This window comes from Polyergus mexicanus, unplaced genomic scaffold, assembly GCF_030449975.1.
Source record: "Polyergus mexicanus isolate NDT 795.1 unplaced genomic scaffold, iyPolMexi1.0 SCAF_22, whole genome shotgun sequence".
NCBI lineage: Eukaryota > Metazoa > Arthropoda > Insecta > Hymenoptera > Formicidae > Polyergus > Polyergus mexicanus.
The window spans coordinates 2,405,640-2,432,009 of NW_027223342.1; the positions used below are offsets into that span (position 1 = coordinate 2,405,640).

The window sequence follows — 26,370 nt, forward strand, 5'->3', positions numbered from 1 at the left end:
AAAATCGGGACAAGACAACACAGGACGAGATTTTTGCTCAAAATCGAGACAAGATTTAAATTTCCAAAGATTTTTAATACCAATACGAGATTTTTGCGAATATCGTCTTGTCTTGAATCTCTCGTGCAACGATTTAATCTTGAGAATCTGATCATTTTTTACTAATAGAAGGAACGACGCAATAACGATTCTCGTCGCTTGTCGATTCCCGTACAGATCCCGTTAGCTTTCCTTCATATTAACATTGCAAAGTCAAGACAAACAAAACGTTTACATATATCGAGGATCAGGATCGTTCATTCGCGAACTGACATCCTCGATTCGCGCGTGACTGATCTCCTTTTTTTTAGCAGGTCGCAGCGGGGTCAGATCAGGTCGGATCGGTCAAAAAATTCCGGCCGCATTCGCAGCCTCTCCGTCGTCATCTCTGCAGCCGTCAACCGCGTTACTCTCGCGGGGTGATCGCCGGGGTGGTTGTCCTCGAATTCAGATTCAACTTCCCGCGCATCAGGATCCTGCGGATTTATGCGCATTTTGATAACGTGCCGATAGAGAGGTGGGCGGCACCGCCACGCATTTCGAATGTCCTGAACACGAAAGCGTAATGCGTCACGTGTCATGTACATTTTGGCCTGCCACTAGTTGCATATCGCCGACTATTATCGAACACCCACGTCGAGGTGTCCTTCGGTTCGTCGACGTCCACGCGATGCGCTTATCAAGAGGAGTTATCAGTCGATATCGCTCTGTCATCCTGTAGCTCTGGCTGATACGTGATGTTTTCAATTTTTCCATTTTTTTATCAAAAAATTGCACGTATAATTTTTTAGATGATTTAATCTTGTGAAAAATATACAGTTCCTACGGATTATCATAAAAATTGTCCTTTATGAGAATTATAATAGAATAGAAAATATTTGATAAAGATCTTTTGTGTTTCGGCTACAGAACACTTGCAGGCAAATTTTAATTTATAATTTCCCTATTTATATAACGCGTTGCTTCCATTTATATAATTAATAGTTTCCATTTGTAAAAATTTTTACATAGGACGTAGATCATAGATTCTGTCGAACGCCCTACGCACTGTTCGAATAGCACTGTCCGATTGTACGTTGTCATCCGTCACTGGCACGTTTCTGTAGCGTCAAAATTGCAACGGATAGGCATTTTCGAATTAATTAGAAGTCCGATCGTTGTCGATCGGCGTTGTTTCTTAAATGAAAATTCGGTCAACGCTTTAAGTTAAACTGTATGCAATTCTTTTCGATTTCAAAAATTTCTTTCTTTTTTATTTTCGAGAGTTTATATTCAAAGAATCGTTGGAAATATTTAATTTATATTTGACTGTTTCTTTAGAGAAGGCTCTACGATTTTTTAATTTTCTTTTTTTTTTCATGGTAAAAATTTAATTTTGTACATCAGTTTCTCTCTCTCTCTCACTCAATTTTGGAGGGCGAAACCTTCGAAGAATCTTGGAGATGGATCCGTCCGATGATCTCGTTCGGATTTTCGACCGAACCCGCAGACGTCATCGCGCGGCGCCGCGACGAGATGGTGAAATTATACCGGCCGTGTGTTCTCGATGCAGCGTTCGCTGCGATATTGATATACGCAAGATCGGATGCTAGACCCATCCGAAAGTTAGGCAGATGCACCCGGGCCTGCGATTTGAAATCCAAATCGACGTCGCTGCATCGAAATCGCCGGTGAACCACGAGAGTCAGCGAATATATTTATATCCTGTCTCCTCGCTCACCTCTCGTCATCTCCCCTCCTCATTCCCCTTGTCGTCCTCCTTTTCTTATTTCTTACCTTCTTTTCGGCGCTTCGGCTCTCCGGATTTTGATCGAAAACGGTCCATGGAAATGACATCGTGATTACGTTTATAGCGCACGTGCGTTCACCAATGCTAACCATCGCGCGCCTCGGATCTATCGATCTCCGGCGCGTTCGCCGGATGCAAATATCTCGCTTGTCGTAGGTTTTGGCCGGTTTCAGGGTTCACCTTGAAGGAGATCCTCGAGCGCGTTCGCGGGCTTCTACGCGTGCGTCCTTCGGGACGAACGCGTTAGGCCTTTGCATTGGACACTGATGTACATAAAAGAACAGTTTTCTTCTAGGACTGGAACAAGTCGCCAGCTGGAGAGTGGATTCTTCTTTTCGTCGTGCTCGTATTGTGGTAGGCTCGCAGCTTCTTTCATCGCAGACATTTCACGTAAATATTTAATTAAGATTTTTTTTTTTTTTACATAAAATTTATTCCTATGTATCCTACATCGAAAGGCGAAGATATTAAATATTTATTGCATATTGATTTTCGCGATCTTTCAAGTTTTTGAGTTACAATAATAGAAACGCGGATTTATAAAGATTACGATATGCGAAAATTTTATATTTTTCCGAAAAAATATATATTTTTTTTTTTTTAAAGCAGTTTTTACTCGATGTCTAAGTATATCGCATAGACGGATTTCTAGTAATAAAACGCGAGAGTCGCACATCGAAGTCGCCTTCTATTCGATACCGCGACTCGTTTAACCTGAACACGAGCTGTTTTTGTTGGAGATCCGCCGCTTAGAAGAGTCTCTACGCAAGACCAGTCCGCCTAGTTTAGAACTCTGGATACATGATCGTAACCTCGGATTGCTCGATAGACAGGCACACGGAGCATTTCGGAGGAAAGAGAACTCGTTTATACTTCGAAATCAAATCAAATTTATTAAAATTTTTAAATCTGATTTATAATTTTATATGTGTGTGATTTGTATTTGTTCATTAAATAAGGAAATTATTTAGAAAATTAAAACGCGTTACAGATAACGCGTTTAGAGTTTTCTACTCTCGAGCTCTCCTGCGCCATGCACGCAGAAGCGTGGCCGGTAGATGACAAAGATGGACATTTAATCGCGCCTGGTTCGGGCGGAGACTAATTTCCCTTTTATCGAACGGCCGCCTGGCCGCGATAATTGGACGCTCGTCGCGAAAGTTGGTTCGCGGGTGAAATTGAACGGCGGAGACATTCAAACGTGAGAGAGCACCCGAAAACCGGTTCCGTCGCGTCCACGCGAGACGCGATCGACCGGACGAACGAGAGGATAAATCGACGCGGAAGAGTGTCGTAATCGTAAGGGAGGAGAGGTGGAGAGAACCCCGAGAGAGGAATCGCGGACACCTCGCGTTACGCGTCATACAGGTGCGGGCACATAAGGTGTGCCCTCCGTCGTTCCGTTCGCACGAGACATCGTGGAAAATCGATTTCCTTCGCAATGAAAAAATTCTGAGGCTTGTCGCACGGATTGATGTAGAGAATTAAATTTTTACCGCCAAAGAAATGATTAAAAAAATTCTACAATCTTCTTTAAAGAAAGTGGAATATAAATTGGATATTTCTAATGATTCTTGGAAAATCAATTTTAGAAAAGAAAGAAATTTTTTAAATCCAAAAGAATTGCATACAGATTTAACTTAAACATTGATCGGTTATCTTGAATAAATTTTTAATTCACCAGCCAGTAATTACTCTTACAAATAGTTCGAAAAACATTAATTTTTAAAATAAAAATCTATTATATTGACAGCTCTATTTTTTTATTGTTAAAAATCCACCTTTTTTTCTTTTTTTTTTATTGAAAATATTCATTTATGGAATTTTGGAATTTTATGGAATTTATGAAAGAGTAACTGCATTGCACATAATTCATATCTGTTATAATGTTCTATTAATCAATTTATACTAACAGTAAAATTTTGTTTACAAAGAGAAATTACATTAGAAAAAAAATACAGTTTGTATGAAAATATATATTTTTCATTTTAGCACATATTTTTAATACAGATATCTATTACAGATAAGAACTAATAAAAAAAAAAAAAAAATAAGGTATGAGGTATGTTAGAAGATTCCAAAATTTAGACATACAAAGAAAATAAATATATGTACGATTGGAAATATACCCAAATGCACACATAAATAAAAAGACATCCCGCGTCCTGTCTCCGATAAGAAAGACAAATCGAAAAGTTGCAGACAGCGAGAAATACATGGACTACTTGTTTGTCGTTGTCTCTTTGTCACTTCTTCTCGCTCCGATTGATCTAGAATGATCTAGGCTTGATCTAGAACCAAATACCTATTCGTTTACTCGGTTACGAGTGAGCTTTGACGTAATGACTCCGCGTTCGCGATCGACGAGCGAGACGCTTCGATAATGACTTGGGTAACGACGATACATCGCGATACTTTGGCAAGCGGTTGTATTAATCCTTTTTTTTACTCGAACTCGTAACATTAATAGAATTTTACATTGTGAAACTTTACTCGTGAGAATGCATAATTTTGATAAATGGACAAAATGGACACATGGTTTTAAAGAACACGATCTTATTTTCTCTATTATTTTCAAACAATATTCTATGCCAATGTATCATCAAAATGAATATCGATATCATTGTGAAATGAAATTTTTTTCATCGGCATTCTTTTACTTGGGGAAAAAAAAAAACAAAAAAAAAAGTCGACTGAATATTCTGGCGAAAAGATAAAGTGTCAAAAAAATTGAAACGTCGGTCTTTTTGTAAAAGAGCTGCGGTGCCGACAAAATCGAAGTGTCAATTTTTTTTCTTTTTTTTTTTCCCCGTATCGAAATCGGACGCTTCGAAACGCACCGATTCGATTACGCGAAATCGTCGAAATTCCTTTTCGCGTTCGAAAATGCCTCGAACGAAGCGGCGTGAAAATTGGGGAGACGAATCTCGTTCGCGAAAAACGCGCTGACGTAAAGAGGAAGAATTCGAATCTAGTCGTCTATCGGCGCGAGTGCGCGATCTAGATGTAAAAAAACTTTTACCTTCGATCGGCATCGGCATGTCTAACGTAACGTCGTGATTAAACGATTCGCGTGACTCTCGGGGAACGGTTAACGCACACGAGACGAGACGAGAAACATGGGGGGCGCGCGGGTTCCCGCCGCCGCTCCATAAATGTATCCGTCGCGAATTTTGCAATTGCCAATATCCATCGCGACCGGGATATCTTGTTCCCGTTCGCCTCGTTTCGCGCGTTTATCCGCGCTTATGTAAAAGCCGTCCCTCTTGACCGTTAGAGCGCAACGCACGTACGGGACGACCGCTACATGCAGATCAACGTCAGCGGGAGACACGCGTCTCTCGGACAGAGACGATATCTCTCGTACGTGCGGCCCGATTTCGCCTATGATAGGGGGATGAGGGAGGCCCGTTACATTTTCAATAATTTCTTGCGCAACATTCGCCGGCGAGACTCTTCTAAATGCGATTCGGCGTCTGCGAATCCGCATGCGTTTATCTTCCGGCAATTTGTCTTTCTCTCTCTCTCTCTCTGTCTCTCGATCGTCTATTATATATTTGCATATATCAGACACGCTCTTGTTTATTTTGCCCCGGCTAATTTATCGCGTACCCCCGATGCGATAACTCGATGTATCTGGTCGACAACGACGGAGTACGATCTTATCTGTCATCTTACAAATCAACGTTTAATTAATACGGATCTCCTAGGCGAGATTAAAATTTCTTTTTAGTTTATCAAAGTTGATAATTTTTTTTATTATACAGAGAATGTATATAATTCGAATCTGAAGAGACCTTGCCCGAATAGCGCGTGGCAGAGTGACGAATAATGCGAAAATTTCTACGGTCCGTGTTTATCTCGCGTAGCGATAAAAGATCCTCTCTCAAAATAGAATTCACGGATAAATCGGAGACGTGTCGCAATCGGAAGTCGACATTGTGTTCACGCGCGTCGGAGAGCAAGGAGGAATTTCATCCGCGTTACGCGACGCGCAAAAACATCGATCATCGGGAGGATGGGGGTGATCCTTGGGAACGGATTTTTAAGCGTCCCCAACCCAGTTTCCACGATGGACGGCGACGCTAACCGGAGAATCCCTCGCTTCCTCGCCGTCCTGTAACGAGTCTTAGGCTAGAAAGGACGAGGGCCGACCATCGTCGATAGCGTCCCGCTATCCGATCTTATTCGTTGCTAATCCGGGCAACCTTGATTTCTCGGTGCTGTGCTTCGCTTTCGTGTATTTGGCCATCTCGGAATACATCTCTGCCGCATACTTTTTATCCTCACATCTATCCAACGGCAACAATCGGATCTCGGCTGTGCCACCGCGATCAAAATCCGCCAAAAGTAAACCTCGCGTGTGTTAGTCCTGGCCTACATTGTTCCAAGGAAAGGATATCGTTAAAGATCTTTCCGCGATCAACGATGTGACGAAAATGAACGCGATTATATACGAATCAAGGATGACTTTACCCAGCTTCTTCTCTTTCTTAATGAATTGAAACGATTAAAGGAGCTCTCGATATTTTTCATTGAAAAAAAATTTTTATATTTTCATCTATAATGTTGATTTTTATTATCAATTATTCAAATGTGTAAATGTAGTAAGTAAAATCGGGGTTTCGTCTCCTCGAGCAATGTGTAATCACGTTATTTCAATTCGTGTCGCCTTCATTGCTGTCGAGTACTTGACACAAAAGTGTGTCATCGCGTTGCTTATCTCACTTTCTTTAACTTTGCATCTTCTCTCGATCTGTAATAATGGGATTTTTTTTTTTTGTACAATTAACATCTTGCTTCGATTTTTAGCGAGACTTCAAAATATTAATCATATTGCGTATATATTTAATTTTTTTCTTAAATATAAACACAATTTAATCATTAATTTAATTAATTCTAATTCTAATAGCAAATATTTTTTGCCAATATTTTAGGTATTATTAGTATTTACATAATTTGTGATAAAATTATTCACTTGTAGCCACGTTTTAACGGAAATCTCGTATTAAAGACTACGATGATATTCGAGGCGAGTGATCGCGTTGTGAAACGGCAGACGGAGAATCTAGCTAGTTCGGTCTCGTCCCATTGCTAATCGAAGTAGCCTCGATTTTTCGTCGACACGGATCCTTCGTCAAGTTTGGGCCGGCCCTCACGGAATAAACGAATCGATCGGCCTCGCGTATACACCTCGTAGCCCTGTCAGCAACGCTACCGATTCGCCACTGCGCGTTTTCTTCGCGATCTCAAGGCGTTCCCGAGTGAGATTAAGATCAAGCCGATAAAAAGATTGCGCAGAAGAGACGTTCGTATTCTACGAATTTAACGGTTGATTCCGTGCTAGTCAGACTGGCGCGGCCAAGGGGCTAAAAATAATCGTTCGCGATCGATGGCGATCTTTTTTATTCAATCCGCCATTAAAATTTCTGCCGAGGATCTCGAGACGCGACACGTGATAATTATGAGAATATAACTCACGAGATAAAAAAAAAAAATACTCGGATTTAATAATTAAAGCTAACCGCTAACGTGAATACGAGATCCTTGGATGGAAGATCGATTCTCGAAATTTGAGACTCGCGAGATAGATTGTTCTCTCCTGAATCCCAAGGTGTATAGGAGAGAAACGCGACAAGTGACGTTTCCTTCGAACAGGTTTCTGCGCTAATCAAGCGACAGGGACCGCGCGAAGAGATCGCGTACGAAAGCGAAATGAAAAATCGCCCCGGCGACGACGACGAAGACGACGACGACGACGACGACGACGACGACGTCGATAACAGCGACGATGGGAACGTGCAGCTTCCGGCTGTCGCTGGCAAAAGCGAAGAAGAGATGACTTTCCCGTTACGCGCCTCGTCTCTAGAGTTGATTTGGCGAGCTGGGACGGCAGCAAGCGGCGGGCAAAGAGAGAGAGAGAGAGAGAGAGACCGGTACCGCTAGCTTCCCAGAAATCAACTCTCGATAATACCACTTGATACGGATGAAGTAATCTTTCTACTGTCGCGGCGAGTGAGAGGGAAAAAAATCGCGGCACTGACCGGAGGGGAAAGAGGGGGGGGGGGAGAGAGGGGGTTGTCATACGTGCGTGTGCCACGCGGATCACGGAAGGATCCCATCCCACCCCCTCTCGGCGAGGGGAGTGAGGGATACATACGCATCTATCGATCTCTGTATACTCTTAATGCTTTATTCATTAATTCAAACAAATTCGAGAAGCGTACACTCCTTATGCTTCCTCATCGAAAATAACGAATCTCTTTGACTGTATCGCGATGCTGAATTCTCGCATCTATTAGTATTCCGTTACTATTGCTTCCTCGCGATTGTTTTCGACCTTTGTTGCGCTGCATCCACCCCGATTTCCGATTGTGAATCATAACGGAAACCAAATGCAATATTTGAGAATTCAATATTGGGTGGCGAACAACGAGAACTCGCAAAATATTTTTTTTTTTTTTTTTTTTAATGACAATTTCGCATTTTCCGTTTACGTCTAAAAGTATAATCGATATTAATTTGAAATTAAATTTTGAAAAGAAAAATTATAATTTTTAATTTTTCCTTCTCGACGTAGTTTATACATAAATAATGTTTATGCTGATAAATTAAATTAATATGGATGAAAGGAAAAGAAGACATCATTGGAATTGTATATTTCACTTCCTTCTCGTCGAACGAAATGCATTCGCATAGTTGGTCTCACAGTTACATAATAGCTATTCGACATCCTGCTGAGACAGATTTAGGATTCAAGATCGATCGATCGATTGATTTTTCCCGATGAGAAAAATCCTTCCAGACGTAAACAAAGTCTGCCGCCCAAAACAAGCATGATAATACAGGAGAGTTTCAGATAACAAATATAATGATCGCTACACATGCAATAATATTTCCTTCTTTGTAACATTAACAAAAAAAAAAAAATGGAATATAATTAAATATAATTCTCTTTAAAAGCGAAAAATTTCATTTAACCTTCAACGACACAATGGCAGAATAATGTATGATTCTAATGATAAGCGTTTAATTTATATGACTGAGCTTTGATGGTATCGAGAAACCCGGCTCTTTGGCTCCTCTCTACTTGTTTCCACGGTGAAACACAGGCGGTCGCATACCTGGTTCCTCTCATTTCTCTCTCGATGCATCTTCGATGCACGTCCATGATCCACCTTCTTGCACAATGCGACTCCCGGTTCCCGCATACTTGTCAAAGCGTTCAACTGGCATCATACCGGTCGTATCAGTCAACCGCCTCGCGAAAAACGAAACTTTATTCTCCGTCCACGTCCCGTACGGTGTACCAAAAGTGAATTACCATCGATCGCCGATTCCGATCCGGCATCTCGCCCGTGACGTACGTTCGAGTACGCGAAAATAATTCCGGCGCGGCTGAAAGTGCGTGCGAGTACGCACACCACCATCGCCACCACCATCTCGGCTGCCAGAAAACTCGATGGCACCTTAAGGAGAGAAGTCGAGGGCAAGAAGCGTCCCCCTTGCTTTGCCCAACAGGCTCTACCGGAGAGATGCAATTCCCCTCTCCACCCTCTTCCCTTCCACCCTCCCCTACTACTTACTACGAGCTACCCCTCCCTGCTCCACCGCGCGTCATCCGGGGCCCTTTTCCTCCTCTCTCTCTCTCTCTCTTCTCCGACAATCTCGCGATCATCCCTCCGCCGCGGCGAGCGCTGCTTCCCTCCGACTCCCTTCTCCCTCCGCCCTGCGGGTCCTGCCGCGGGCCCTACCGACAACCCGCGTGAGTGAGTATGTCTCTTTTCAAGTTTTCTTAAAATTCGTTTCCGTTGAGATATAGGCAGAAGGGTACAGCTCTTGCGATCCGTACGAGAGTGTTCATCTCCTCCTCCTCCTCCTCCTCCTCCTCCTCCTCCTCCTCCTCCTCCTCATCTTTTTCCTCTTCCTCCACCTCCAGTGTCACCTCCTCCTTCTCTTCCTTCTTCTCGCTGCCCACTTCGTCTCAACACGAATCCATATGTATGGGGTTGAGGCGCACAGTGCTCGACGCAAATGTGCTGACTACATTACGCCCGGCTATATAAGATAGCCGGGCAAGCATCCTATCCCCACAGACCGAGCCAGATCGGCGGACCGTTCACAGACGGGCCCACGAGGAGCTTGAGTCCTGATCGGTCGACACGTACGACAGCGTTGATATCTCTCTAGGGAAGTAGACTGTCCGGGATTGGAATAAAGAAAAATCGTCTTATCGAGGATATTCAGGAGCGGTCGAATCATCAAGATCCACGTGTGTGTCTCGAAAAAAGATTTGATCTCCAAGGAGGTTTTAAATCCCAACGATCAGATAACTCGTCGTGAAGAAGCGCCACAACGCACTCTCTTCCGGGTCATTGTGGGAAAGGAAAGAAAGTGGCGGAAAAGGAAACGAAAGCGAGTATTTTTTAGTGAAGAATCTTGTGATTGTGTTGGAAAATGATCTATATCAGCGCCACGACGTACTTTTTGCTCGCCGTCACTCTTGTGGCTTTGATCTTGATCCTGGTGGATCACATCAGATCGAGAAAAACGCCAAACAAGTTGTTCGACGGCGAGGAGGCGTCCGCTCTACTGGAGCCACCGGGACCCAAGCCGTGGCCGATCCTCGGCTCTCTTCATATCTTGGGACGCTACGATGTGCCTTACAAGGCCTTCGCCGATCTCGTCAGGGTCTACGACAGTCAGGTGATCAAGCTCAAGATGGGCTCTGTGCCCTGCGTCGTCGTCAACGGTCTGGAGAATATCAAGGAAATCTTGATTGCCAAGGGCCACCACTTTGATTCCCGGCCAAACTTTATCAGATATCATCTTCTCTTCGGCAACAAGGAGAACTGTAAGTATCTTATTTTATATGTATCTTCTTTCGCGATCAAAAATAATTTCGCGCAAAATTAATCCTTATGTAAAAAAAGAATTAAAATTCTAATATTTAAAATAAAAATAATATATTGATTAATTGTTAGAAAAATAATAACTAAAATTTCGACAGTATAAATAAAGAATAATAAATACATTTCTTCTCTAAAACAATAAATAATTTTTCCGTAATTCTCTTTTAATTTTTCCTGAGAATTTACGCTGGGAAAAAATCGCAGAATCGATTCGAGATAATTTCGGGTATAAAAATAATTAAGTATAACTAATGGTGGCATTTAAAATTCTCGAATCACTCTCTCAGCGCTTTAGGTCGCCGGTTATAGCCGTTTGCGTGTGTCGATCGATCGCGCGCTCATCTGAGAGATCAAAAATTCCAGCCGAATTTATCATTCGTTATTTATCCTCGAAATCATCGATGTAGCATCTCGCGCCGATAACAAATGTCACTTATCAACGACTCGTCGAAAATCTCGAAAAATCCCTTTTCACGCTAACGACCTTGCTGCGTGCCGCGCGAGACACGTGAGCGACTCGCGCATATAATCACGCATACCGTACGCACTCGGTATATTTATTTGTCGCGCACCGCATATTTCTCTCGTCAGGTCCGCGCCGAAACTCGTGCTAAGGTCAGCGCGAGAAGCGGTACCAAGTGCAGCCGGAAAGGTCACGGGTACCACTTTCACGCGTACCTGATTTACCCGGCAATCGACAAACAGGATCAAGGCTAATTTAGCAGAAATTCCTGCCACCGTATACCGCGATGCGAGAGTCCATTCTTTCCCGATTACATAGGAAAATAATTTATTTTAACATGTAGAATCGCATCTCTTTAGAATATGTTTCTCGCGTATCGCAGATCGAATATTATTATCTGCTCAATTTCTTCATTCTTTTCACATCTCAATGTTAACAATATATTTTTTATGATTTTTTGTATAATATTTTTAAATAATTCTAGAATGTAAAAGAGTATCTGATACATATTTTTTATTTATTATTAAAAAATCTGGAATGTTTCTTCTCAAGTTACACAGAAAATGTTAAAATGGCAATCGAGAAAAAAATATATCGTGGTGCAACTCTCTTTAATCTTAATGACACTTGATAACATATTGCTGGACTATCATAAAAAAAAAATAGATGACGCGAGGAGTGACGGGAAGATCCTCAGGTTCTCGGGTGGCGTGAAACCGGGTCATTTCTTGCTACTCTGTCTTTTCTCGCGCCTTCGATTTCATATATCGAGCATACCGGCCGGTTATGAGAATCGGTGCCGCCGATCGTTCGCATTACATTTCCGCGCAAGATAGAAAGCACGCGTCGACAAATTTTTGCAATTCGATGACGTTTTGAAACGCGTCGTTACGCGCAATAACAAGGCCAAGTTCAACGACGCCGCTTGATTCGGTAATTCGAGTCGCGATGCGTTCGTGGAATAGGTATGTTCGCTGATCACGATGCCCCGACGTCAGCTGCTTCTGTCGTTGCGAGTCGTTACAAATCGTCGTGTAACGAGAAGCGAAACTAATCGAGAAGAGTATATAATAGCAAATGGGAAAATGTTTTGAAAAATTATCTCTCTATTTTTTTTTTTTTTTTTTTTTTTTTTATATCTTGTGGTATATTCTCTGCGAATAAATTCTCGAAAGACATTTCAACGAGATGGATTGGGATATATGGTGCGTATTTCTTCTTCCCGCAGCCCTGGCGTTCTGCAACTGGTCGGACGTTCAAAAGACACGAAGGGAGATGCTGCGAGCGCACACCTTTCCCCGTGCCTTTACCACACGATACAACCAACTAAACGGTATCATCGGTGCCGAGGTAGAGCTACTGGTCGATCATCTCAATAGCATTGCCGGCAAGAGCCTGCGCACCAAGCCGCTGATCATGCATACGTGCGCAAATGTCTTCCTCGAGTACTTCTGTTCGCGCAGCTTCCCTCTCGGCGACGTATCCTTCCGCGAGATGATCGAGAATTTCGACAAGGTGTTTTACGAGGTGAACCAGGGCTACGCCGCGGACTTTATGCCGTTCCTGATGCCGCTGCACCAGAGGAACATGACGAGGATGATTAACTGGACTCACGAAGTCAAGCGATTTATGGAGAAGTACGTCATCGGGGACCGTCTGGCCAATTGGAAATCGATCATACCCGAGGAAGATTACGTGGACTGTCTGATCAATCACATCAAGACCAACGCCGAGCCTAAGATGAGCTGGGACATAGCAATGTTCGCGCTGGAGGACATCGTGGGAGGTCACTCGGCTGTCGGCAATCTCCTCGTCAAGATACTCGGATACCTGGTCACCCGACCGCACGTGCAGAGAGCGGCGCAGATGGAGATCGACGGAGTAGGGACTCCGGGCAGATTCGTCGGCCTCGAGAACAGGGGAAAAATGCCATACACGGAGGCCATCGTTCTCGAGGCAATCAGACTGATCGCCAGCCCGATCGTGCCGCACGTGGCCAACCAGGATAGTTCCGTGGCCGGTGAATAATTTTCTCTCTCCTTTTTGACATTTGACAATAAGTCAAACGTCAAACGTCAAATGTCAAACGTCAAACGTTAAACGTCAAACGTCAAACGTCAAATGTCAAACGTTAAATGTCGTGTAGTTTTTCTCGTCTCCGACGATCAATCGCTCCGATAATTTACAAAGTTTAGTAATAAAATTTGCGGATATCCAATTTTATATCGATGAATATTTGCGAATTTTATTAATATAACAAAATTTGTGGTAATTCCAAGAATTTTGTAGAGCTGACTCGATTGTTTATTTTAGGCTACAAGATCGAGAAGGACACATTTATCTTCCTGAACAACTACGACCTGAATATGTCGGAGGAGCTGTGGACATCTCCTGAGGAGTTTATGCCAGAGAGATTCGTACAGAACGGCAAACTCTTAAAGCCGGAGCACTTTCTACCGTTCGGTGGCGGCCGGAGATCCTGCATGGGCTACAAGATGGTCCAGTACATCAGCTTCTCAACGATAGCCACTCTGCTGAAGAACTTCAACATATTGCCGGTGGAGAAGGAGAACTACAAGGTCCCCATCGGCAACCTGGCGCTTCCGGAGAAGAGTTTCAACTTCCACTTCGAGAGACGGTAGGGTAGGAAGACGACGACGAAAAGCGAATCCGGTCGGGTCGACAAAGTCGGAGTACGATTATTTCGACTTCACGTCGAATGATCGAGAATGACATTCGACATCTGTGTCGATTCGATCACGAGCTGGGCTCCCGAAAATTTCGCCGCCGATCGCGAAATGCAAGGTTGAAAATACGATATCGTCAAACGCTCAATGGTGACAGGACGTAAGCGTTTCATGCGTCGGCGGAGCTTTTATTAAATATTACGGAGAACCAGTAGCTAAAAAGAGGCTTTTGATTTGAATGAAGCTTTACCGATGTTAGGAAGAGTTAGAAACGGGAACGAGTGTGGAAGATATTCGATTTCCGCCAATAGAGCTTTACTGACATTATTAGATCGTTAAGATAGCTAATTGGATCGCTCCTCGACTCATGCCCTAGGCGCAAGAAAGCGCGGAGCCCAGTTTCGATTTTCTTTAATTATCCTCTATATTTTGTTAATTATCTTATATTTTGCGAGATCTGAATTTAATTGATGGTTACACGATCTGATTCAATTTGAAAAGTATTATGGATAGTAAGGTAGATGATTAATTTGAGCAAACATTTAATGTCAATCCTGAAATCTTGTCTATTAATTTATATATTAAGAGATCTTTAATTTCTTCTTCTAAGTCGATTGATTAAAAATTGCAGCGATGAATTATCGCATACAAAGCTACGAGATCATTCACGATATTCTCGCTGAATCAAGTGATAGACGGCCATTAAGTCTCGACCATGAACGAGAATTGTTTTGAAGAAATCATCACGCCTCGCTTATTATTTGGCGAATGCTTATTCGTAAGGTGAGATCCCTCTCGTTGACATGTTAACAAAATTGATATCACAACAGAGAGAGAGAGAGAGAGAGAGAGAGAGAGAGAGAGAGAGAGAGAGAGAGAGAGAGAGAGAGTGCTAGGGCTTAAGTCCGGACGATTCACGCGTATATATAACTTTAGTTAAACATTTAAAGATAATCGAAGAAGAAGAAGACTGAACAATAGCATCTTCGTTTAAACGTGTATTAACACAATGGCATTTATCTCTTGTCAAAGAATGCGCGATTTCGTGTTACAACCTTCGAAATCTATTCGCAACAATGGATTTTGCGAAAGATTTCATTTTTATTTTCACGATAGAAAAGCGCGAAAATTCGTACATTGCGCTCTCATTTCTTCTTCTTCTTGTCATATTGAACGATTTGTGGCGTATTAAATTATAATACGCGCACGTATTTCCCCATCTTCGTTGTTGTATATGGTCGTTTAAAAAAATCTCACGATGTAAGATGGTGCGAAGTAATTTCTTTTTAAGAACACGGGAGCAGACAGGGGAGAAAAGAAATGTAAAGGGTCGCGTTAAAGAACAAAACAGCGAAGACACGACGTCGTTTTCTCGAAATGTTCGAATTCTCGATTTTTGACAGATAATATTTCTCTTCCTGTACTACCTCGCAGGTAATAATTTATTTTGATTATTGTGCATCTAATTATTATTATATATTACAATTTATTTTATATTATTATTATTATTATTATTATTATTATTACTATATTATATATATATATATATATATATATATATATATTATATCACTTACTATTACTATCATCTATTATTATTGTCAGTAATCATGATAATCGTCGTCCCATCTCATCTTGTTTCTTCACCGAACCCCACCTATACTCCACGTTTCGTAAATTGTACATTATTTTGTGTTTGTTATTTAATTATCGTGATTGTTACGCAATTTGTTAATTTATTATTTAAGATTTTAATAATAAAATACGAGAGACATTTATACATGTATATATATATAATACGTATGTATGTATTTACATCGTCAAATCGTCATATGTACAATACATTTTTAATATAGCTTACATGAATTTGTAAATTTGATTGTAAATTTAATGAGATTGACATTTGATCAACTGCGGGAGAACTTTAGAATTGATAATTTTTAACGTTCTACGAAATATCGCTCGATTTTTCTGCGCAAAATAATTTGAAAGTAGACACGTAACTCGTTGCAAAAGACAATTGTTTACAAAATGATATTCTAGTCGCGAAATAAATTCCGATCGCGTCAGAAAAGTCTCTTTAATCTTGAATATGTAAATAACGTATGCAACGTTATTGCAGAATGCAGAAATGCATGCTATATCTCGTTATCGTTCATTATCATCGTGCAAACTGTGCCCGTTGACTTTATCGCGCAGAGAATAAATCAAAAGATTTTACCTGCCTCTATTAAATGGTAGTTGTCTCGCAAATCGCAACTAACAAGAAAAATTTGAAAATTTAACTGTACAACTTAAAAATTGACCGTCCCGAACGTGAGATAATCCCTATCAAAAATTGCAACGCATACACAAAACGTAGAAAAATCTCGTATTTTGAATTTTAATAATTAGAAAGAATAACAAAAAAAGTGATAAAAAAAGCTAATACAAAGGATATTTTAGGAATTCTATTTAAAAAAAAAAAAAAAAAAAACCCGAAATTATTGACCATTTAGTTTTAGAACAATAATAAAAAGACCTCGTGGTATCATTTCATCCTAGTTGTTTATCGAAAGTTAAGAAAAGACGGATGATGCTCGCGAAAGTTGCGGGCATTGACTTGGCAATAGACAGAAATAGTGTAAAAGTTATCAAACGGTAACCGAAGGTAGTCGGATGTTTTAACGTTGACTTAGAGTTTTGACGCAAATTTTGGATCGTACTGTCGCGAGACAGCTACCTTACGTAAGAACGATTTAACGCAAACAAACTAATGACGCGTTATTCGCGCGACTTGTTTGCTAGATCAGCACTTAGATAAGAATCTATTCTCCGCGCTTTAATACTATCACGTCTCAATATTTTTAATCGTCGAGAGTGTGGTATTACACAATGAGTAAGTCTTACATTTAATTAATTACACGTATTATCGACACTTTACGCAATATCATTTTTTAGATCTTCAGCAATACGATGACACTTTAATCTACCTTTCTGCGATGAGAATGTATCTAGAATACAATGATATTATGGAACTGTTAGACTTTACTTAGAAGGATATAGCTCCGCTCAAAGTATTGCACGGTAAATATTGGATTTTAATAAAATATAATCCGATACAAATCGTCTCATCTTTCTCGAGATCTCTTTTATGTGAATCCTAGACTGATAGGAATCTAATCTCTAAATTTACATAGTTTGCGAATACATTTTCACCATAAAGGTATGTTTTGATATACATATAATACACTGTTTACGTCATCATTCTGCAAACTTTTATTAAATAAACAAGAGATTTTTCGTAATACGTTTTCATAATTGCATCTTTTATCTTTCCTTTTAGATCTTTACAAAATTACAACACATTAAAAAGAGATCCCCCCTTTTAAAATAAATATTGAGTTATCTCATTATTTCGATTATACCTTTTGCATCTCGAAGCATCACGAAACGACGTGACGTTTATTTTATCGATCGGGCAGTATTGTGATTTGATCTCGCCTTCCTTCAAGTACCTATATGCTGATTACTATCCGCGATTTAATTTTTTCGCCCATATAAACAATAAATATTCTTAATTTCGTAGGAGACCGATGGCGTTTGAAGCTACTCTTTCCTCGACAACCCTTTCCACCGGTAACTCAAAGATCTTCTTCTTGGAGAACATGTCCTCGATCTCGCGCAGAGTCTTCCCTTTCGTTTCGGGCAAGAATAACAAGATGAATATCACGCCGACGAAAGAAATAATGGCGAAGAAGAGAAACACGCCGTGCATGTTCATCAGTCTCAACATATCAGGATACGTCTTAACGGTTATCGCGCTGAAGATATAACCTGTAGCGCCCGTCAGGCCGGACAGTATGTCCTTGATTTTGGACGGATATACCTCGCCCAACATGGCGAACGGGATCACCAGGTAACCTAGAGTGCTCATGAAGATGTAAAGCATCATGCACACTACCGGGATCACCCCTTTGTCCGGCATGTCAATTCCGCTCTCGGCCAGGTAGAGGTAGAGCGATAGGCCGCCCATGAAAATCGTCATCCCGATGCCGGAAATCATCGACGGGATCCGTCGGCCGTATTTTTGGGACACACTGGCTGTTATGAGACTGGTTAAGAAACGTGCGACGCCTATCATGACGGCGCCGATGTAAGGATCCACCTGGATTCCAGACTTATCCATAATATCGACGGCGTTGTATATGATAACGAAGAGTCCGGAGAATTGCTGAAAGAAGAAATACATGAGCATTATGGCTAACGGTACCAGGGAATTCCTCTTCAGCAGCTGCTGCAGCAGATTTTGATTCTTCTTCTCCGCCCGCGGTTTCAGCTCGAACAAAAGTTCCGCCGGGGCCGGTTGGTCCTTTGGTACGCCGCGGAATTTTTTCATGATCTCCAGCGCTTCATCGGGCCGATTCTGATCCCGCAGCCATAATGGTGATTCGGGTATTACTAGCAAAATCAGAACGATCGCCATCAGTGGGAATAGAGCGCACATCAAGGCCACTAACCGCCAGTCATCCTAAAAAAAAAAAAAAAAAAAAAAAAAACCAGAATCGTAAGAATTGCATTATTTTTCGTATTATATGCTGCACATATACCAATGACTATATAACCACAGCGATACGTATTTAATTTAGGGCACTTTTAAACAAATCTCAGACTTGTTTAGATTTTATTATTGTTTTTTTAACAAATCGCGATAGCAGTAAGATATGAGATCAATTTGATTTAAATGCAATTTCCGAACTCGTTTACCTTGAAAATATATCCAAAGATGTAAACAATGAGAAGACCCAGAGCGGTGCTGATACTGGTCCACGTGATCATTGAACCTCGCCATTTCGATCCCGCTATTTCCGCCGCGAACACCGTTGTCGGAACCGCCGACATCCCCGTAGCTATACCGGAAATTGTTCTCCCCACCAGAATCTGCATGTAACTGTTGGACGTGTAAATTGTCACCCAACCCGCCAGTGAGATCAATGACGTCATGAGCAGGCTGATCCTCCTTCCTCGTCTCATCACGAGGCTCGAGATTATGCAACCGAAGGGTGTACTTATTGCTGATGCAGTAGCTGCGGCGTGAAAAATAATTCTCATGAAATAAAGAAAGAGATAATACAAATTTCTCTTTCCGACAATCGAAAGTAAAGTAAAGAATCTTTCGACAAATTTTTACATCACTGACCCATCCAGTTTGCCTGAACGGCGTCGAGTTGCACATCGTCGGTTTTTGGGGCTCTCATCGCGGGCTCCGCCACGGCACTGTAGCCAAAACCCATCGATGGACCCAGCATGACGACATTGACGCATAAGCATATCAATATCTGTAGAAAAAAAATATTACGAATCAGGCGAAAGAGTGGAATTCGACACGATATCGAGAGGAATTGTGCGACAACGCACGATGGTAGGAAATCTTCTCGACAAAACTAGAGAAAACCGGATAATTTAACCGCAAATTTATAGCCGTAAAGCAAATGATGCGAAAACGCAGCAAACAGATACAGGGGGGGCATTGCAAATAGTGTACCATATGACATACTGAAGTCGACTAAGGCGCGTATCGTGCAGTCATCGAATTTTTTTATCAGAGTAATCACACGCACCTACCGGCGCGACTATTACGCATGCGAATATCATTAGAACCGGTTTAACAAACGACCGTGGAACCGAGAGGAAATGCAGCCGACAATTAAAAACACGCTTTAAAATCTCGCGATGAAAAATCGTAGTTCTACTCGGCACGAAGCGCCGAATATGATGTAATTTACGATGAAGCAACGCTTCATACGCGTATTGAAGATATTATGACGTATATTAGAGAAAACACCTTGTGTGTAACATAGATAGAGTATATATCTTATCGCTAACTGTGCGATGATATTGAGATTCGAATTTTTTTTGCGATGTTAAGGATAAGTTATATACGACGTATAATTGCATCTTTTCGTTGTCGCGACACTTTATATATGAAAAATCGTAATAAAAACTTAACTGAGACTTTTTAAAAATCGCTTTGGTCGCCGTAAAATGAGAAAACGCACGCCACTGAAGCCTAGATGAGTAATAAGAAATGCAAATACGGATAAATCATAATGCAAATAAAAATCGCAAGAGCAATTTTCTTTTTATGAAGTTGAGATTTTTATTTGTTTGTTTATATCTAATCTTTAGCCGATCGCTACAAAAATAAAGATAATTTGCTTTTCCAGACTTCTTTTACAATTCAGAATTAATAATGTTATTTATATGATTGTATGATATTTCCTTTAACAAACCGTATAATTTTTCATAAATACATCGAGTTGATTAGGAAATTCCTTCTGTTACGTATCTTGCTTCTATCTAATCATTTAATTTCCATTTTACGAATGTTGTATTTTAATTTCAGAATAATAAAAAAAAAAAAATATATAATAAATAGACGGTGATATGACATTGAGACAGAATATTGATGTTTTAAAAATAAAACAGATTTTAATATTCTTTATTATGACATTATTTATGTTTGATGATCGCCGTAAATAGCGTAATGCTAATCACGCAATCGGAAAAACAAATTATTTGGGCAATAAATTAAGAATAATTAATTTAATATTTGTTTATTATTTAATATTAATATTAGCTTTTTCTTTTTTTTTTTTAATGTAGATTTTGAGATAGTATATTTATCAGCGATGTGCTTTATATATTCATTATTGCACGATGTCATTTACGTTTATGTATATTATAATTGTGAATATTTAATAAGTGATATTATCGTCCGTAATTATGACGTAATATTTTAAGTCATTTATATATTTATCTTTTAAGAAAAATAATTAATCAAAAAATAACGACGTCATTATTTATATAAGAGTATATAAGAAATTTTAACGCATACTTGATAAATTATCCCGTCACGTTCCCACTTCTTCTCATCGTCAACGCTGGGTTCCATCTGCAAAGGAACAAAATTAAGAGTTAATTAGAGTAAGAAGTAATTAGAGTTAATTACAGTAAAAAGTAATTAAAGTTTAGATTGTCGTCTGCATTTCCATATTGTGTACATCTCTTATGATTTTTATAGTACTTCTTTCGCAATTATAAAATCTATGATCCGTATATTAAATCTCACGATAAATAAAAACTGTCAAACAACTTTATCCAACAATATCCAAATATAATATGCATCCGAATATAATTATATTTTGAGCAATAGGAGAAATGAAATAATTGCGACGCATACCAACGTTTCTTGTGAAAGTGCCTGTTTAATTATTGAACGACCAATCAATACTACTTGATAAACTTGATAAACTCTGAGGCATTATCCCAATGCGGGGGATATATGAACATTCTTGAAAGATAAATCTTCACTTACTCCCGATGATCTCGCAATTGAAGGCAGAATTGAATAATGAAAAATAACGTAGACAAATTTGAAAAAAAGCATCATTCTTTTCTGTTATTAATTGTCGAAAAATATTATTCACGTCGAGAAACTTTCTCAGCAATAACGCCGAAAGAATAGAAAAGAGATTACTTGAGAAAATGAAAAAAAGAAAAAAAAAGACACGAAGAGCATCAAGATTTATTATAAAGAGATGACAACTTTTTTTAAATTTAGAAAAAAAAATTGCGATTTATTTGTGACATAAAAATACAGAGATTCATTGTATTTTGTATAAAATATATGCGTACCTTGATCTCGACACAAGTCGATATGTGTCCATTTCTATTGATAATCTCGATTCCCGTATTTACGATATTATTAATGTCCGTTAACTCATTAGCGTTATTAACGTCCCTTTGTCTATTCGCATCATTAATATCCGTTTGTCCATTTGCGTTATTAACGTCTATTATATTCGCCATAATGCTTTTTTTTCCTTTCAATACACTTGTTTCAATTATTTTAATCGATCTAATAATATGACAATAATTTAGTAATATCGAGCACAAAATTATGATTTATAATCTTAAAAAAAAAAAAAAAAAAAAAAAACCAAAAAACGGTATCAATCTTTTTTTATCTTTCAAGTACCAGTTTCTCTTCTCGCTCTTTCTTTCACAGCTCGATACTTTTTATATCTCTTTATAATCCTCAATGAGTATTTATTATATTCGATAATTAGCTCGATATCATATTATAAAGTACTTTAAATCACATCAACATTCATCGACTGTTTGCACGCCGACTGCTTAAAAGATACGAGAGTGGCTTGAGAGCCGATTACTTAAAAAAAGTTTCCGACGACTCGAAGTTAATTAATTGGACGGAGTTATATACTGTTGCCGTTTATAATGTTCCACGGACTTTAAATACGAGAAGCGCCACATCTCCTTCTCTATTTAGAATTTTTTCTTGCATCGGGTACAGTATCGTCGCACACATACATGTATTATAAATATCGTTGTTTATTCCGCTAAAGAGATTGCCTGTCCTATCCTCTCAATAAAGTTCTGCGAATAATTGCACGGATAATCTATTTGCGCACAAGATTATGTATTTGATCTTTGATCTTTATATAACAATGACAAACACGTGTCTAATCTATTGTTCTATTGTTTGCGATTCAAGCGAAATGCGCGCGCGCGATGTCACCGAGATATCGCTCCGAAAAATTCTAAGGCTCAAAACTGTCTGTACGCGCCCACAATCGATCCTCTTCGAGCGAGCGACAATCGGGAATATCTCTCTTCGCGGGGGAGCTACACTGATTTACATTCGCGAGCTTCTCGATTAGCGCCGAGAGACGGGCAGGCGGCGATTGTGACCAGCGCTAACCGGGAACTCGTTATTGACTGAAGACGACGCAAAGAGTTTATCTAGTGCACCCGGCTACATTTCTCCACTCCGAGATCGCTCCGATTCGCGACAACGAACGACGATTTGCCGGATCCGCGCGGAGCGTCATTCGCGAATGTCAAATATACATCCACCGCGCTTCATCTCCATTTTGGCATTGATAAAGAGATGATTACGTAAAAAAAAAAAAAAAAACGATAGATGGCGGCTCGCATAATTCTGCTTGGTAATATTTGATCAGGCATTGCATTAATAAATGCGACTTTAGTGGACAAAAAAATTTATCCTCATGTTTAAAGATCGATAGGGAAAAAGGAAGAAAAATAGTCCAATTATGATTATTATAAAAGATACATATATATATATATACATATATTTTATAATAATCATAATTGGATTATTTTTCTCTTTTTCTCTATCGATCTTTATACAGAGCGCCCGTATCAGCAGTTTTTTGAGAAAACAACGCATTTTCGTAAAAAAATGTTTCATGCAAAAGTTGTAGAACTCTAAGTAGTGCGTTATATAATAATATTAGTATGATCTTAAATAGAACCGTCAAGATCATATAAAAATCACTTTAAATTTTTTAAACCAGACCCCTTATTTTTCATGACATATTCTAGTAGCTTACCTCGAGAACTTTCCAAAACACTATAATAAAGTATTTTTTCATTTAGTACTTTTTGAGTTATTTTTGATATTTTAATCTGACACATTTTGATATAAAAAATAAAATATTTCGTAAAATATTCAATTTTCGATAATCTTACCGTAATACCTTTATGTTATAAAGTACTTTTTGTCATGCGTCATGTTTTATTAATCCAAGCTGATTAAAATCAAATGCATGCATATAGTAAGACGATATATCTTGCTTCTTCAGGATCAATCCATAATAGATAATCGGAAAAAAATTGATAATCGAAACATAGTATTATATCAATCGTGTTAATCAAAATCGTATCTACTCGTCATGTATTATATATACCAACTAAAATTCATAGCGCGTCATATAAAATTGAGTATTTAATTGACTATTTACATGTGAATATTTAATCCGAAACACCTGTTTATTTCGCCATTGAAGTGAAAGGCTAATTAATATTCATCGACTTTAATTTGACTTCCTGTATCAATCGATAAATTCTGCGCTATGGATTTATATTGTGACCCGTAAAATTCATTCCGGTTTTCTCGGTATCGATTTGCGTAATTTCTTTTAACGGGGTCACATTCATATCTATATGTTGAACTTTCAGCCTGGACACCAATCAAAATGTACAACATTTTATAATTGTTAAATTATATCCATCGAAAAATTATTATTGTACATTATAATTGATGTTATCTCTTGCACGTGAACGATTTAAATAAAAAGTCCTTAAATTTATTCGTATTTAGTTTTAGATAAAAATTAGGTGATGTACGTAAATGAATGTCTAATTTTTTTTAGATAAAAAAGAAAAATTTTCTGTATATTTATACGTAATATATAATTTTATTTAATTAATATCATTTCTAGTACTCGAAATGCGATTAAGACGATACTGGTTTTAATTAAAGTAACGATAACAGTCGTTCTCGGTATCGTTACAACTAATGGTATCACGAGACTTCATATAAGCAAATAATGCTAATATAATCACAAGCGGAATAATAACATTGTAATAATATATATATCTCTCTCTCTCTTTCCTTCTCTTTCTCATTAACGTTATTACACTGCCACAAAAGTTACAAACGATAATTTATCGCATAAGATTTTTGTAGGATTTTAGTAGATGAATTTAGTAAATTTGCGAATATTATTTTCTTCTTTGTTTCTTTTTTAACTTTATCTAATGTATTTCGTCGACGCAACATTGAAGCCAAATTATTGTCCCACGGGCCATCGCGCTAGATTAATTTCTATTGACAAGATTTAATGTAGCAGAAAGACCCTACAAGTCTCTCAAAAATATTCAAATATTTTTAGGATATTTAATAATAAAGTGGAATTCATTATCTAAAGAACACATACTTACTTTGTACTCTTAATATACATATCTTTTCGATTTTAAGAATATTTGATATCTTCTTACACGCAAATTTGATACATAAAAGTCTAAATATATAATATTTATTAAATAAGAAATATATATATTTGGAAAAGAATTGTTATATGTATCTGGAATAAAAGAATTATCTCTCTTTTCTCTTATCTACTTTATAATTAAAAATGAATTCTAACGATATCATCGATGATAATTATTACGACAAAGAAATGTTAGGAACCTGCATGCCCAGGGTCCGAAGAAGCGATGTGTTGTCCGATAATGTTGGATATCGATGTCGGAGGTCATCGGATGGCACGCGCTTACGAGTTAGAAACGATTAAAGACGACTCAGCCGGACTCGTTATAAAACTGTACGTAATAAGACATGTGTTATCGCGGAACTCTTAGCGCTTGCGTAAGGAGATTAAGCCGTCACAACTATGTCGCGTGTACGAAACGAGGTCTCCGAGGCTGGCCAACAATGTGATATTCAAAGAGATCCGTTGAAGTCTCTCGTAACTCTTTGGCACGACGAGAAATTCATGAAACTGCGACGTAAATTTTACGACGTATTCCGAATATATCATTCCGGATTATCTTGTGATTGATATTTTATCAATTTGCAATATAATCATTTTAATTAATGAAGCGGATAAAGTCAAAGGCAAATTCCAATTTTGGGATCTGATTTAAATTATTTTTTCTAAACTCTATTTCTGAATATTTATTTATTGAGTAAAGCTCATTTTTAATAATCTAATCAGCAGTAAAATTTTAGATGCGACTTTATCTGTAATTTTATGCATAATGCAGATAATATTTGAAGATTTCGAATACAGATATATTGGAACAATTTAAAATTGTAAATAAAAATAAATCATTAAAAAATATTGAAATATATATCATTGAAAAAATAAACTTACACAATTATCGTTATTTTACAGAAAAGTCGAAATGATTTATCAAAAAATTTGACAGTTTCATCTTCATCTTGAGCAATGATACATAAATTGGGATATTTAAAACAAGTCTTTCGATCAAACGTACACAGCGATTTGTCAGAGGACTATTTTTAATAAAGAGCATCGTATCGCGAGCAAGGAAATGGAATTGAACAGGTACTTTGACCTACCTGAATGAAAGGACCATCTTCGTGTGTGGAACGAAGCATTTTTTGGACTGCGATAATTGTCGATGCAATGAAACGAAGTTACCTCTTACGCACTGATTTTACGATTAGATTACAACTACAAAGTTTTTTTTAATCAAAATTTCCTTACATTACGTCGTTCTCTTCACAAGATTCATTAAGAACATACCCCACTATTGATAAAAAAATATACAGCGATGAGTTTGTTCAGCTGATCGGTTAGAAGAAATTTTTTTCACTAGACACAAAAGTATCGTTCACACGTTAAAAGACGGCGGAGAAATTGGATATATTTTGCGACACGTTTTCATCGCTATCGGTATCAATACTGATAAATATACACGTTGCCTTCAAAGATTTTCGAGACGCCTTGTGATTTTTTTAAATAAGTGTGCGCAGCAAAACTGGCTGTTTAACTACTTAACGATGGTATGTATATACAATAAACGCTGCGCGAGTGAGACTCGTGTTTATTGTATTTGGAATGACGACGTGGCACAGTAGTT

The 26,370-nt window shown here is 38.8% G+C and overlaps 2 protein-coding genes across 7 annotated transcripts; one reads left to right on the forward strand and one right to left on the reverse strand.

Moving 5' to 3' along the window:
- The first annotated feature begins 9,500 nt into the window (after positions 1 to 9,500).
- LOC138942211 (cytochrome P450 307a1) lies at positions 9,501 to 20,544 on the forward strand. 3 transcript variants are annotated; one of them, XR_011448276.1, is made up of 5 exons: positions 9,501 to 10,682; positions 12,432 to 13,223; positions 13,517 to 13,841; positions 14,522 to 15,324; positions 16,831 to 20,544. XR_011448276.1 is itself a non-coding variant. In XM_070312265.1 (5 exons), exons 2-5 carry the CDS (start codon positions 10,286 to 10,288, stop codon positions 14,571 to 14,573), a joined length of 1,566 nt encoding a protein of 521 aa, XP_070168366.1. In that variant the 5' UTR covers positions 9,501 to 9,597; positions 9,896 to 10,285; the 3' UTR covers positions 14,574 to 15,696. The 3 variants fall into 3 exon arrangements, 1 of the variants encoding a protein (XP_070168366.1); XR_011448277.1 differs by having other exon boundaries at positions 14,522 to 14,673; XM_070312265.1 differs by lacking the exon at positions 16,831 to 20,544 and having other exon boundaries at positions 9,501 to 9,597; positions 9,896 to 10,682; positions 14,522 to 15,696.
- Positions 15,457 to 25,932, reverse strand: LOC138942210 (facilitated trehalose transporter Tret1-2 homolog). Of its 4 annotated transcripts, XM_070312261.1 has the most exons (6): positions 21,911 to 22,684; positions 21,568 to 21,790; positions 20,768 to 20,824; positions 19,070 to 19,208; positions 18,637 to 18,956; positions 15,457 to 18,400 (listed from the first exon to the last, which is right to left on the reverse strand). In XM_070312261.1, exons 2-6 carry the CDS (start codon positions 21,739 to 21,741, stop codon positions 17,447 to 17,449), a joined length of 1,644 nt encoding a protein of 547 aa, XP_070168362.1. In that variant the 5' UTR covers positions 21,742 to 21,790; positions 21,911 to 22,684; the 3' UTR covers positions 15,457 to 17,446. The 4 variants fall into 4 exon arrangements, with proteins under 4 accessions (XP_070168362.1, XP_070168363.1, XP_070168365.1 ...); XM_070312262.1 differs by lacking the exons at positions 21,568 to 21,790; positions 21,911 to 22,684 and adding an exon at positions 25,847 to 25,932; XM_070312264.1 differs by lacking the exons at positions 21,568 to 21,790; positions 21,911 to 22,684 and adding an exon at positions 24,953 to 24,993.
- Positions 25,933 to 26,370: the final 438 nt, after the last annotated feature.